General features: G+C 36.1%; 1 protein-coding gene across 2 annotated transcripts in view; it reads left to right on the top strand.

The window, feature by feature from the left end:
* LOC136029230 (diphthine--ammonia ligase-like) overlaps positions 1–16031 on the top strand; it is a 28279-nt gene that overhangs the window by 8775 nt on the left and 3473 nt on the right. For both annotated transcript variants that reach the window (XM_065707449.1, XM_065707450.1), the window contains exons 2-4: positions 5905–6089; positions 12198–12271; positions 13159–13342. In XM_065707449.1, coding sequence (XP_065563521.1) covers positions 5905–6089; positions 12198–12271; positions 13159–13342 — 443 coding nt within the window. The remainder of the gene's footprint in view (positions 1–5904; positions 6090–12197; positions 12272–13158; positions 13343–16031) is intronic.

Here is a 16031-nt window from a genome sequence, read left to right as displayed (position 1 = left end):
TTAATGAAAAAAATTAGTTTCAATATTTTTACTTTTATAAATCAAATATTATTAACATCCTAAGGAAAAAATATCAGCATATATAACTGACAATGCACATTCATTTGTATTTTTGCAGTAAAGTGCAAATTATGTTCTGGCCGTGGGAATCCATAGGGGTTTTGAGGCCTACTCATGTTAATTTCTGCTCGTTTTGAGTTTAACTTGGTTATTTATTGTAATTTCTATTCGTTTTGAATTTCGTTTATTTATTGATTCTGACTTGCATTAGTTTTAGGCTTGGTAGATTATTTGATTTGATTTTGCTTATTTTTGGTTTAATGGAGTTCTTTACTTTTCTTTGAAAAACTTATGTTGTAGAAAAGGGTTTTTTGGTTAATTTCTGTTCGTTTTATATTTACATAGTCTTTTCAGGGAAAAGAAAATAATAGTTCAAATTTGTTTGGTTCTTTTTTAAGAATTTATAGTTCAACCTGCTATTTCTATGCTGGAGACAATTTTTCAAAATTTTTTAACAACATACACCCTTTTAAAAATCTGGACACAAATAGTAGTGTTTAATTAGTTTTATACCTCCTCTAGTTGACTGAGAAATTAAACTTGATACCATTTGCAAAAAAATATATCTATGCTCTTTGACAGCTTAGATACAGTTACTTACTTACATATTTAAGACGAGACACAGGCTATTCAGCCCAACTTGGCATCAAGGAGCTGCTGGACCAAGTGCTTCCATTGGGTTCTGTCTTCTGTGAGTGGTTGAAGAAACTCCAGCCATGCCTTGTCCCACTTGTGACTTCAAAACACGTATTGTTTTAATGAAATGCAAATGACACAGCTATTTAGAGAATTTGAAAGGAAGGGGGTTGGAATGGAGCACCAATCTAGTTTGTAAACCTTGATTCGTGTGACAAATAAAAAAAAAATAGTGCTTGAATTTCGAATTTTGCTTGAGTTACGTTTTCAGGAAAGTGAAAATGATACTTTAGCCTTCATAAGGTTTAGTGGGCATTAGCCCTTCTCCTATTTGTTGTAATTTCTGTTCTTTTCAATTTTGATTTGTGTTATTCTTTTGAATTTCTATTTGTTTTAGGATTAATTTGTTCTTCTGTAGTATTATCTATTATCTTTACCTTAGATGCTCTGAAAAGCGACTTGGATGCCCTGACAGAGAAGCTCGAAGAATGGCAACTTTCACCAAATTTAGCAAAATGCTCTGTCGTCCATCTTGGCCGCCAAAATCCAATGTACTCATACAAAATGAAAGGTATCGACCTGACAAAATCTACCTGTGAAAAGGACCTAGGTGTAATTCTGAGCTTGGACCTCAAACCAGAAAAGCATATCGGCCTGGTTGTGCGTAAAGCGTCGAATACTCTCTGGCTACTCAGTCAAGCCCTACGATACCTTTACAATCACTCAAAGATCTCGCATACACAAGCTACGTCAGGCCACAGCTTGAATACGCCACTGTCATCTGGTCGCCATATCTCAAAAAGGATATTGACAGAATAGAACGGGTCCAGAAACGCTTTGTAAAAGGACCTCAAGGATTCAGAAACCTTCCGTATGACGAAGCTCTAAGAAGGCTCACTCACCATAAACTTGAGACAAGAAGAACGATCTTAGACTTAAAAACCCTCTTCAAGATAGTTCATGAGAATTTTGGGAACGTAAAAGACAAGCTTGTTCAAAAAAATTCCCCAAAGCAACACAAGATCGCACAGTCTGCAATTGGAGCCCGTGAAGATGAAGATTGCTAGATCTAATTCTTACCATCATTCGTTCATACCCCGGGTCATCAGGATCTGGAACAAACTACCATTCCCAGTAGAAAAGATGAAATCACTGGAAGCCTTCTCCAATAGTCTAAACATAAACATACCATGTCTCGAGACTTTTAACGTAGGACGACTTTAAATGGAAATCGTGCCGCAGTCGATCCGTTCTTCGCCCTGTCATAACATTTTTCTTTTAAAAAGGTGTCAGTTGCATAGAAATTTTGTATTGAGAGGCGTGAGGAATAAAGTTATTTATTTATGTTATTTAGATGTGAAAGAATATTACGTGTAGAGAAAGGGATAAGTGGGCGGGAAAATTGTTTCTACTAAATATTGATTTGTCTGAAAAAGTGTGAGCTTTTTTTGTTTTTGAAAGTTTGAAACACATCTTTGAGGTATTGGGTCAAGGGGATGCTTATGCATTCAAAAACTTGAAAAAATTTTGTTTCATCTCAAAATGGGTACTAAGCTTTTCTTCTGATCAGCAAAATAATGTTCCTGATCAAGTTCTGCTGAGCAAGATGATCTGCTCTTTCTTCTTAGCTTTTCCTCTGATCAGAAGCATTTGGGGTGAAAAGCCGAGGAATGGGGCGAGTTTTCCTCTGACCACTTTTGACTGTTAAAAAGGGAACTAGAACTTATCGATTTCAAATCGGATGAGCCTCAAGATGAACTTTATAGAAACAGCTCTTCCATGAAAACCTCAAATATTAACAATGAGCAACTTGCATGGCTTACAGCCCTCGTCTGGTAGCTGTGGAGGTTTTATCAACCCAGGAGACATATTTATTTAACCTTTGGACTATTTTGAACAAAATGATTGTCTCGAAATTTTAATTGGATGCAGTTGGGGAAAAGAGGGCACTGGGAGAAAGGGGCTAGATGCCCTCTGATTACTTTTGACTCTTAAAAAGGAAACTAGAAATTACAACTGAATGAACCCCCTCTGAAGTTAATACAACCACCTATTTCATAAAAAACTTATATGCCACTGTGTATAACTTACAATCCTTGCCCATGGGCTCTGGAGGGTTGTGTCACTTTGGAGACTTTGTTATATGATCTTTGGACTATTTTGAACAAAATGGCTATCTCAAAATTTGTATTGGATGTATTTGAGGAAAAGAGAGTGTGATGGGGGCTAACTGCCCTTCGATTATTTTTGACTCTTAAAAAATGCATGAGAACTTTCTATTTTCAACCAAGTAGCCCCATCGAAGTTTATACGTCCATCCCTTCCTTAGTAACCTTATATGTCCCTGGGGCTTAACTTACAATCCTTTTCCTAGGCTCCTTAGGATTAACCTTGAAAAAAATAGCCCGACCCTTACTACCTACTTTATAGGCATAACTTATTTCAATCTTGACAGAAGTTTTGTTTGAAAAGGTCTAAGAACCTTCAACTATGACTTCAACTTTCAACTGGCTTCAACTATGACTGCGTTTTCTGTCATAACTCCTGACACAACTATTTCTACCACTGCAATTTTTATGGCCACTATGACTCACTAGTATACACAAACATGTTGCAACTTTTGTCCACCTAGGATAATTTAGAGACTTTTAAAGATTAAATGCAAATCATTGCTGTAAATTGAGTGATTAAATTTCAGACTTCCTTAAGTGGTTTCATAGCCCAACTTTGATGAATCTTAATTCAATTAATGAAGGGCTCTGTCATAGAGTAACCTAATGCATAATAATATACACCCTATAAAAAAGACATGCTGTGAAGATGTTGTTCATCTCCTTCTGGAGTCTATCTGTAAAAAAGCTAACTTTTTTGTGACTCCTCCTTATCCTGATAGAACTTATTTGATCCAAGAAGTTTATAGCTCCCAACAAAAGAATTGTTTACTGGCCAAAAGAGTCACCAAAAAAAATTTTCGGAGTAAAATTAGTGAAAAAAACGTCAAAAATAGTAAAGGATTAGAACAAGCTTTTTTGAACAGTGCAGGTTTGACTTCCTTTCTATGATGAATAAATAAAAGTCCAAATAGGGACAGGCCTTTTTATTAGACAGTGAAAAACATATACAAAAGTTTTGGATATTTCGACCACACACGTCAATGATCGTCATCAGCAGATAAACTAAAGCATTGCAATTAAAACGAATGAAAGAACTACTTCTGGGACGCAGATAGAACGGAATGTTGTTGAATTATAGTTATGCACTTGCTTTGTCTATCATCCCCATATATACGACTTAAGTAGTTTTTCAAAGACCGCACAGTCTTTCTATGATGATCAAATAAAAGTTTGAATAGGGATAGGTCTTTTCATTAGACAGTGAACAACAGACACAAAAAGCTCTGGATATTTTGACTACATACATCAGTGATTATCATCAGCAGGTAAGCTAATGTATTGCAATTAAAACAAATTATATTTATGCAGAATAAAATGTAGGGGGATGATAGACCAATCAAGTGTATAACTGTAAATTCAGCAACATTTTGTTTGTAATTGGAAAAAGACGAGGATTGTGCCACCTGCACTAAAAATTCATCTTACATTTAGATCATATTAAAGAACTCAAGACTGTGAATGAACCCTATCAGCCAATGAACCGGAACTATCTTTGACCCAGAAGTAATTATTTTATTCTGTATAAATACAGTTTGTTTTAATTGTAATACTTTAGTTTGTATGCTGATGATGATCACTGAGATATGTGATTGTAATATTCAGAACTTCTTGTATCTGTTTTTCACTGTCTAATAAAAGGACTTATCCCTATTTGAACTTTTATTTGTTTGTTATAGGGAGGCAGTGTGGTCTGCGAAAAAATACTTACGTTGTTTATATGGGGATGATAGACCAAGCACGTGTATCACTTTAAATTCAGCAACATTTTGTTTGCAACTTGAAGAAGAATTTTGTGCCATTTTTGTTAAAAATTCAACTTACATTTAGGCAATACTAAAGAACTCAAGACTTTTAATGAACTCTCTCATCCAATGAACTGGAAACTACCTCTGACTCGGAAATACTTATTTTATTATGTATAAATATGGTTTTTAACTGCAATACTTTAGTTTATTTGCTGATGACGATCACTAATGTATGTGGTCGAAATATCCAGAATTTTTTGTATCTGTTTTTCTCTGTGTAATAAAAGGACTCATCCCTATTTGAACTTTTATTTGTTTGAACAGTGCTAATGTAAAGGCAGTCATCTCATGAACAATGTCTTAACTAGGACTAGGGAAAAGTGGGGTAAAAGTACAAGTTGGTTCGTTTGTTGTTGCAGCTCTTATAATGTTGTTAATTTCAACATGGAGCTAATATCCATCCAGGAACTTCATTTGCTCCTGAAATAAACCAAAGGAATCTGTTGTGATATTTACACCGTGAGACTTTTATTTTTTAACAGCTTAGCAGCTGTTACAGCTTAGCTGCAACAGCTGCTAAGCTGTTGCTTTGAGTTTTAATTCGTATTTGAACCAATCAAAAATAATCTGGCGTTAGATAAATCATGTTTTAAGAGATAAGATAAGATAAATTTCATTTTTAAAATGTATACAAAACACTTTGCAGCACCTGCTAAGAAAGTCCCAAAGGGTTTGTTGGCAGCAGGTGGCAGTCTTCTCTACTCTACATAGTACTACATACAAACATATAAACTATATGCATATACATACAAACATACCATTCTTTTGCAAGGAAAAATCTCTTAACTGCAGCCTTGAAGGATGTCAGACAACTCTAATATCTTATTTCAATTGGAATAATATCCCATACAGAGGGGGCAAAATTTCTAATTAGAAAAGTAGCTCTAACCGTATTTTCTAAATGGGTGTACCAGATTTGATGCCCCTCGTGTATCATGGCTATGGGGATCACTATTAATATAGAAAAAATATTCGAAAGAAGAGGGAAGAATTGATAAATATTGATGTTGATAAATTTATCTGTGAAAATATTAACTTGATAATCTCTTGTTTTTGAAACATTAAAAAGTTGATTCTTAGTATATAGTTTATTAATATTAAAATTCACAGTACTGCTTTTCTAATTCATAAATCTTTTTTTTTTATGTGCCTTAATTCTTACTTTAAATTATTTAGTTATGACAGAAACAGCTTAAGTTACCACCTATTCTTGCTTTTGTGTTATATAGGGGAAGAAGATAGTCACATGTATCAGACAGTTGGACATGATGCCATCGAAGCTGTTGCCAAAGCATTGGATTTGCCACTGTATAGGAGACCAATCAGAGGTGTTGCAAAAGAAAAATCTTTAGAATATTTGCAAACAGACGGTGATGAAGTAGAGGATCTTTATTGTCTTCTAGAAGAAGTAAAGGTAATAATGCTTTACAAACTGCTGCAAAATGTTCCACAAAATTTTGTGAAATCTGGTTTTATCATAATGGATTTTCAGAAGATTTAGCAAAAAAGAGGACCTCCCATCCATGTTGTAGATTAGTAATTAATGTACTCGAATTTTTTAGATGTTTTAGCCTTATTTTATTAGTAAGATGTCAGAAAGATAGAAAGTCTTGCAAAAGTACTTCCAGGAATCTTAAAAACTTCTTTCTGGTTCAATGATTGTGGCATTGTGATCTGGGCTGCTATTGATATTTGGAAATCTCAGGCTTCTTCTAAAGAATATAAAAAATTCTGATTTTGAAAGATTTAATGTAAGTCATCTGGATACCCTTTGGCTTCTTTAGTAGGTAATAAGAAATTAGCAGGCTGACTTAATTCATCCTGATTATAACAGACAATTATACAGTCAATGGGAAATGCAATAGATTAATATTTAACATGATTCAACCACTGGCTCATCTTTGAAGTGCTCGTTTTTATACTGTATTAAATAAAAAAACAAGTTTTTTCAACTGAAAGTAAGGAGTGACATCAAAACTTAAAACGCACAGAAATTACTTCGTATATGAAAGAGGCTGCTTCCTCATCAACGCCCCGCTCTTTACGCTAAAGTTTGACTCTTTCTCTCAATTCTTCTTTTTAAAACAGTAAAAAACTTTAGCGTAAAGAGCGGGGCGTTGATGAGGAAGCAGCCTCTTTCATATACGAAGTAATTTCTGTGCGTTTTAAATTTTGATGTCACTCCTTACTTTCAGTTGAAAAAACTTGTTTTTTTTATTTAATTTCTGAACGTTTTTGAATCAATGCATGTTTTGATTTTGGCTCTCCGCAGAGGAATAATCAAAACGAAATTTGCGTATTTTTTTTTTGGCTCAATGGCTTTCTCATTATTTTGATCGAATGATTTTGAGAAAAAAAGAGCGGGGGACGAAGCCTAGTTGCCCCCGATTTTTTGGTTAATTAAAAAGGCAACTAGAACTTTTAATTTTTTTCGAATCTTTTTATTGGTAAAAGATTTACGTAACTTATAAATTAGCTTACGTAAAGAACTTATGTATTCTCATGTTTTTATTACATATATGAGGGGATTCGCCCCATCGTCAGTACCTCGCTCTTTACACTAAAGCTTAAATTTTATCCCAATTCATTAAGAATGACCCCCTGAATCACAAAAGCCGTAGAATAAGTAGTTGAAATTACCGAAAATACTTTAGCGTAAAGAGCGAGGTATTAGAAGGAGGTGAGCCCCTCATATGGGTAATAATTTCTGTTTGTTTTAAGTTTTATTGCTGTTCCTTACTTCCAGCTGAAAAAGCTTTTTCACTTTTATTTTTTAATTGTTTTTTTTTAAATAATGCTAATAAATCCTGCTCTCCCTTCATGGAAATTTTCTTCTTCCATTACAAATTCTCGAAGGAAAGTTCCCCCAGCATATCCCCCTCTTCTCAACCCCTCCCCCAAACCAAAAAAATCCTCCTGAAAACGCCTGTATACTTCCCAATAACCATTACTATATGTAAGCACAGGTCAAAGTTTGTAACTTGTTGCCCCTCCCACGGGGACTGTGGGGGAGTAAGTCGTCCCCAAAGACATAGTTATAAGGTTTTTTGACTACGCTGAATAAAATGGCTATCTCAGAATTTTGATCCGTTGACTTTGGGAAAATAATTAGCGTGGGAGGGGGCCTAGGTGCCCTCCAATTTTTTTGGTTACTTAAAAAGGGCACTAGAACTTTTCATTTCCGTTAGAATGAGCCCTCTTGCAACATTCTAGGACAACTGGGTCGATACGATCACCCCTGGGGAAAAAAAAAAAAAACAAATAAACACGCATCCGTGATCTGCCTTCTGGCAAAAAATGCAAAATTCCACATTTTTGTAGATAGGAGCTCGAAACTTCTACAGTAGGGTTCTCTGATCGTTAAGATTCTATGACTTTTAGGGGGCGTTTCCCCCTATTTTCTAAAATAACGCAAATTTTTTCAGGCTCGTAACTTTTGATGGGTAAGACTAAACTTGATGAAACTTAAATATTTAAAACCAGCATTAAAATGCGATTCTTTTGATGTAGCTATTGGTATCAAAATTCCATTTTTTAGAGTTTTGGTTACTATTGAGCCGGGTCGCTCCTTACTACAGTTCGTTACCACGAACTGTTTGATTAGTGCCCTTAATAAAAGAAAGACTGTATGGAGATTTTTGCTGTCCTTAATAGATTTTTTGCCACTAAAACAGAAAAAATAGTGAAGAAGAAACCTATTATGTCAGGTTGTGGGTAAAGCTCGTGTTTTTCGTTAGTTTTTGCAGTAAAACTGTTGTTCATCCTTTATCCTATCGTCAATTCTAAAATCTGCATGTAACATTCAATTTTTTTAAACATAATATACATATGAGATTCAGTTCAAAAAGTATTTATGGTGGAAAATCAAACAGATGGGGTAGGGGTTGATGTGACTTGTTCAGGTACCAAAAATCTAGGGGGTGCAGAATGAATTTGCTACAATACAGGGGGGAGGGGTTTGTTTTATCATTTTTTTCAATCAAAACCCGCAAACCAGGGATTTTCATTGAAAATACCCCAAAAAGTATTTTTCAAAATCTAGTAGGAGATGGGGACCAATACGCTGAAAAGAGGGTTAAAATGGTGTCAAGCAAAAATTCTGAGAAAACCAAAGTATCCAATTGCTTGTGTGATCAGCCCAGATTTCATTTTACTGCAAGATGCTCAGTTACAAGGATTCCTGAAGAGCATTTAACTTGTCAGAGAGAGGATCCTTTTCGTTATGTTTTTTGTAGTGTAAAATCATAATCTTTCATCTTTGCCGGCTTCTCAATTGGGATGCTCCTTGTTCAAGTAGGTTTCTTTGTTTGTTTCTTGCAACTTTCTTGAGAGAAACGCCTTTCGCTCTATATTGTTCATTAATGAGGAACTGTTATTAATGAGGTGTCTTTTTTACATATTTTTTGCTGTTCAGATTATTGTGGACCTTGCTAGTATCATGCTGACCAAGGCTGTGGTCATCGAGAGTCTGTGGGGGAAAAAAGCGGTCACCTCCAACTTTCGGAGTAAAGTTTCCAAGAGAGCAGGTGATGTGGTGTCTTGGTATATATTTTGACACAGTATGGAGCGTTCTGTAGAATTTCTTTATGTCTGTCTGTGGTATCACTTATTGGCGATAAGAATGTTACCACTCTGAACTCTGCATAAGCTATCATAATGCAGACTGTTAGGAACCCTGGTTGTACATTTGTTCTAATGGGAAAGCTCTTGGGTTATCCTTTGACATCATTAGACAACTCCAAGTTCTAGACTATTTTCTGGTCTGCTATAGATGTTTTTCATGTGGACATCCGGATTCTTAAGTCCAGAAACGAGCCATCAAACCTCGAAGAGGACCAGAATGTCTACGAGACTACCAAACACTGCTTTGTGACTCGTTCTGTCTTTGATAATATAAACATCATGCAGGTGTTCATGAAACCAACCTTGACGTTATATTTGACATTGGTAAATCTTGCCTGAGGTCACATAGTCGTCATCATGTAAGGGGTTAGATCTGAGGCTTACCCTTGATGTCTAAGTAGCGGTTTTAGTTTCCCTTGCGAATGAATGAATTGGCTTGCAGTGGCTTTGAGAAATAAAATTTTCAGTTTAAACGTTTTTAAACATGATCTGTAAGCAAAAACTTGCAATTACCAACTCACCGTGTTCGTTGCAATCTCTGAAGTTTTCGCTGACTTCTGCTAAAGCGCAAGTCAAACTTCAGCGTTACAGCCATGCGTTTATTTTTTTTTTTTGAATGCATCACTGTTCCAGTCTTTAACAGTTGAGATATTGTCCACACGTTCCAAAAACCAAACTTGAGGGTATATTTCATCTTCATAAATCTTGGCTGAGATCGCGCAGTCATCTCAGTAAGGAATCGTATACGAGTAAGGAATCGTATACGAGTTTCTGAAAGTTTAGGAGGCTGTCATGTTTCACATTATCATTTGTTCGGTCTTTGACTGCTGAGACATTTTGCAGGCCAAACTTTAGATTTGTCTACGTTCATAAATCTTGTCCGATGTCTGGCGGTTGTGCTAGTAAGGGATGGGATACGAGGCTTAGTTTTGATGTTTCAGTTATAGTTTGGGCTTCTCTTGTGGGCAAGGGAATTTATTCGCATTTGCTTTAAGCAATGAAATTTCTCTGTTCAAATGTTTTTAAAGGCGACCGGTCGACAAAGTACTTACAGTTACCAACTGGGCATATTTTTTGTAACCTCAGCTGCTTGCAATAAAGAAATAATCATGCTAGAAATGTCAACTAGAAATAACCAGAAATACTAAACTAGGTTAAGAAGTTTGGCATTTTGATCACTTGATTTACCTGGATTTACAAAATGATGTCGTTAAAAAAAGAAAAAGTTTGAGATAAGTCATGCTATTTAACTGGGTACAGGGGTTTTGCATATGGTCAGGTGATATGTCTGGGTCTGCAGAACAGTGATATTAAAAAAAGACAAAAGTTTAAGGATTTTGGTGGATTTTTTACTGCCATACCATAGTCGATGACAAATTTCATGAAATATTGGACGTTTCAAAATCTGACTACAAAAGTGAATTATCACTAGGAGACATTTCATTCTAGAAGGGCTCTAAAAGGAAAATAGAAAGGCTCTAATTTTTAACTATTTTAGCTAGTGAGAAAGGGAGATATAATACGTTTTGAAAAAAAAAGGAAGAAGAATAGGAGAAAACAAGCATCTTTAGATCAGATGCAATGCTCTAGCATTACCTCTGATAGTAAAAAGCCATAAGGCTTTAGTTTATTTTATTTTTTCTCAGAGGCACTTCATATGGAAGCGCTTCGAAAGTCGAAAGCTCTAGTGCCCTTTTTACACTAAAAAGTGATCAGAGTGTAGCCAGTCCCCATCCCATGCAAATTGAAACGGATTTATTTCTTAAATGGAAGTAAAGAGCGATACTAAAACTTTCTAACGAACACAAATGATATTGTTTGTGAGGGCGAATATATCTCCCCCTTGACACTGCTCTTTATGCTAAAGTTTGACTTCTTTCGCCATACTTTGAGAACTAATAAGAACAAAAGGACAGTGGGAATGGGATGAAGAGTATTTTGTCACAATATCTCTAAAATTGAAGGACGTGCTGATGATCAGTTGCTTTAAACAATAAAACTCTCAGTTTAAATGTTTTGAAAGGTGATCAGCGAGTTAAAAATTTCCAGTTAGCAAAGGCTATATTTGTTGCCCTCTGTAAAGCATTAGTAAAACTTTTGTGTCGTATGTGGGATAGGGGGTGAGGGGCAGTTCCCCTTCGTGTATATCATGATTTATGCTCTTTTTAAATTTAATTTCGCTCTTTACTTTCATTTGAAAAAATTCTTTATTTAACACATCTAGAAACCAGTAACACTATATTCATTTCATTTCCAAAAAATCTGCACGGGTCGGTGTCTTACGCGTAAGTTTTTCGAAGTATACCTTTATAATCAAGTTTTTCAAAGGTGAAATTCCCGGTTTTAAAAACTGGGAATCGTGTATGAATGATGGATGAGGTTTGGCATGTGACATGGGGGAAGAGCTGATAGAGGACCTTAAGGCACATCCATTATAACTGAAAATATAAAAATTTCGCTCTGGCACGTACACTTTATTATTGGAAAGGTGTGGCTTAACTTCGAAAAATGTACCAAAAATAGGCTAGATTTTAGAAGGAAGTTGTGAGACCTGGAGACTTCGGGAGAAGAGGTTGATCTTAGGGGAAAGATCTACAAACAGCCCCTGTCTTCTCGGGACGCACAATCGCCCACATCTCTTAAAAGGATTGTGCTAATTAGCCTTCAAAGGAAAAAGAGGAAAGCAAGAAGTCCCAAATTAGGTGGGGCTTGAGATGCTAGGAGATACAGTAGAAACAGAAGCTTTAAACAGAGTGGGGGGGGCAAGCAACTATTAACATTGTGAGTCGGGCCTTACAAGTCATGATGTCGTTACGAGTCGGTAGTAGTTGTAATATTTCCCAACAGCGGTAAGTTAACTTAAAGCAAATAAACCAGATTTTGTCTTTCCTCCCCTTAGGGTAAAGAGGATATTGAAGCAGTGTCAGTTGGCGCAATACTTTCTTCGTACCAGAACAATAGAGTGGAAAATGTGTAAGTTAAGTTGAATTCTTTTTCTGCCTTGTTTTATTTTCTCTAATTACTCCTTTCTTCTGTTAAGAATGATAACTTAATACTATATTGGAATGCACAAAATTTCTAGAGTGTTCACTGTTTAAATCATTTTCTTTCCTTTTTTACTGTGAAATACTTTTTTTTTTTTTAACAGAACATTCTTTTGTTGGGAGTGACATGTCTTCATATAGCAAGGGGTGTAGATCCTCACGAGGTCATCCATACGGTCTCTAGGAAAGTTTCGAAAGCGTTGCCATTCTATTTTAGGTGTTTATTACAAAACCGTATAATATTCCAGCATGTCAAAATGTCTACCCTAATTACAGCCACGGATTTTGCACATTACACGGAAATTAAAACAAAAAAAAGTCTGGCTTATTTAATTGAAACAGGATAGCAAATTTCTGGGTGGCATAGCTATAGTGATATTGACAAAAATGATTGAAATAGCAAAAGTCCTTACTGAAGAATTCAATTGAGGGGGGGGGTAGTCCTTCAAGAACGGTAAATAAGTGTAAACGGTAATAGGTATTTTATCAAAATTCTAAAAAAAGGAATAGGCCCGACCTTCCCCCTTCTGCCATATGTGGAAGGGTAGAAGTAAAACCAGTAAAATCTGTTCCTATGTGTTAGGCTACAAATGGAATTTGACATGATTTTGTTGTGTTTCTGTGTCTCTTTTTTTGGGCGGGGGAAAATGTTATTTTACGAGGTAAGTATATATTAATGATTTTGGTTGAGTGGAGGATGGAGGGGTGAGGTAGGGAAATTGTTTTTTTTTTTTCTTTGTAATTTTGCTGATAGTGGTTAAAATAAATGGAACTAATTGAAATTAAATTGAATTGTTACAAAAACATATGTTCCAGGTGCGACAGATTGGGTCTTGTGCCGTTAGCGTATTTATGGAAAAGAGACCAGGACATTCTTTTACAAGAAATGATTGATAGTGGAATGAATGCCATATTGATTAAAGTCGCCGCTCTCGGTTTAGATCCAGTCAAGCATTTAGGGATGAACATTTGTCAAGTTCAACCACATCTAAGACTGATGGTAAGAATAATGTGCGAAGTTTGTAGCTATATGAATTTGAATTGATTGAGTTTATTTTTGAATGTACTCAAGCTCATTTTTATGAAAAAATGCACCACGAAAGGCTCAATGACTGGAACGAAACTGGACACGCCATGAAAGAATAATGACTACTGCTGTTAACAACATATTTTAGCATCAAGGAACCTGACTTCAAAAGAGCTGCGAAGTATCCTCCTTCGCACCTTCTTATTCATGGTTTCACACTTCCTCACTCCTATGAAGCTCTTGCTTCTGCGAAGTATCCTCCTTCGCACCTTCTTATTCATAGTTTTACGCTTACCTCACTCCTATGAAGTTCTTGCTTCTGCGAAGTATCCTCCTTCGCACCTTCGTATTCATAGTTTCACACTTACCTCACTCCTATGAAGCTCTTGTTTCTGCGAAGTATCCTCCTTCGCACCTTCTTATTCATAGTTTCACACCTACCTCACTCTTATGAAGCTCTTGCTTCTGCGAAGTATCCTCCTTCGCACCTTATTATTTATAGTTTCACATTTACCTCACTCCTATGAAGCTATTGCTTCTGCGAAGTATCCTCCTTCGCACCTTCTTAATCATAGTTTTATGCTTACCTCACTCCTATGAAGCTATTGCTTCTGCGAAGTATCCTCCTTCGCACCTTCTTATTCATAGTTTCACGCTTACCTCGCTCCTATGAAGCTCTTGCTTCTGCAAAGTATCCTCCTTCGCACCTTCTTATTCATAGTTTCACACTTACCTCGCTCCTATGAAGCTCCTGCTTCCCTTAATAATTTTTTTTACACCTTCTTTTAATCCTATTCTAGTATGCCCTTTTCTTGAATACCTAAAATTATCATCAAACAAATCTTCTGGGAACCATGTAAAGATTCTGAATTCCAAAATCTTTTTATTATTTGTCTCATGTTTAGGACGAAAAGGTGGCTTTCGTCCTTATCTTTTAGTATATTTTAATTTCAAAGCGTTTATGAGTTTTTTCTCTGATTCTTTTAGTTCCAAACAATTTTTTTAAAGGGATAGTGTTTAGCCCCTTCTATAGTAAATATTTTTCTGCACAAATTTTGAATCATGGTTTTCAGTCCTCTCAAAATGAGATTTACAAAACTGTTAGCTGTCAATAACTACAAAAAAAAAAAATACTACGTTGCTGTGGCAAGTACTGCAGCAGCCATTGGTCGGCTTCACCGACGAAAGTGTTGCAGAGATAATACTTCGGTTTTATTTCTTGACCATGAATTTGACTGTTGTTGTCAACCTCTTGAAACTTCTAAAATGACAAGTCCCAAAAATAGATTTTTCTTCAAAGAAAAAAAATGATTACATGTTCCTTGAAGACTCTTCAAAATACCATCATGTTGTTGAAAGCAACTTTATTCTCTCTCGGGAGAGCCAATCAATCTTCTTATTTTTAAAATACATTAGTTAAGCTATACAAGATGACGCTATGTTACTGTGCCCAAAAACGTGAAATCTCACCCAAGCGATTCAACGCACTAACTTTGACTCATTAAGGAGCTATTTGTCACCCATCTATTTTTTCTGGCTATTTGATATGAAAGGACTGGTCGTAGAAACTTGGGGATGGGCTTCAAAGTTCAAAGTTCTAGCTCACTTTTTATGGGAAGGAAACGACTTAAGGGCCTTCTCTTACGTTAAATATGTCCCTGGGTGCCCCATGCATCCCTTAAAATTTTCAGATGTCCCCGTAACCACGGAGGCAACCAACCTAATTTGTATAAATCGTCCATCGTTCATAGATAGTTTTCAGTAGAAAACCTGGGCTTCGTTGATCTTGACTATCCGACCGGCTTGAAACTCTTAGGGGTCTTTCCTTAACAAGATTCCGCAGAATTTACCAGGTGTATATTATTTCCTGCGTACCTCGAGACACTTATGTGCATCCGAGTTTTCAAAATATATTATCTGCAATATCTTGGGAAGGGCTTGGGGCATCGAGTTGGAACTTTCAGGGTGTTAAGAGGAGTTAAAAGGAATTAAAAGGTTTTTTTTTTAGAAGGATGGAAAGGGGGGCTCCGAATGAAAGCTTTTGTGCCCTGAGGTACTGTTGGACTTATATTTTTCACAGTGAATTAGCCAGGTAAATTGAAAGAGACTATGTATGACTAGGTTATCAAATAGAATACCTAAAAAAAAATTGTTTTTGGGAAAGGGGGTGAAGGAGGGCCAAAAAAAATTTTCTCTGATCCCCCTTTAAAAATTTTTGGGCTACGAGTCACTGGGAACTTTTTATTTACAATGAACTGTAGGTTCTTGTTCTACCTGAGTCGCCAGACACATAAGGTATCCAGAAATAGCCGCCAATCATCCCTCATTTGTGCTGCTCCCTAGGTATTTTCCTATTGGTGTCGAGCTACCGTGTTTTCACGCAGAAACAGCGACACAAATTGAAAGACTGTATTTACGAAGTTATCAAAATAGCGTATTTGGAATTTCCGGTAACAGCTTGGGAATCGAATTGAAATCCTCAAGGAGTGTTGAGGCAGCGGGGCAAGGGGACTTCAAATTGTGTGTATGCGGTCGGAAATGAGAGGACCAAACAATTTAGTTTCCGGTCCTCCTAAAAGTTTTTGTGCTATTTGCCCTTGTGTAACTAATAATCTGTTAACGGCGAAGCAACAAGGTAAGCCGAAAGTCACTATATGTACCC

The sequence above is a fragment of the Artemia franciscana genome, chromosome 7 (genome assembly GCF_032884065.1).
Source record: "Artemia franciscana chromosome 7, ASM3288406v1, whole genome shotgun sequence".
NCBI lineage: Eukaryota > Metazoa > Arthropoda > Branchiopoda > Anostraca > Artemiidae > Artemia > Artemia franciscana.
Note: the sequence above shows the minus strand (reverse complement) of the source record. Positions and strands in the feature narration are given on the sequence as shown.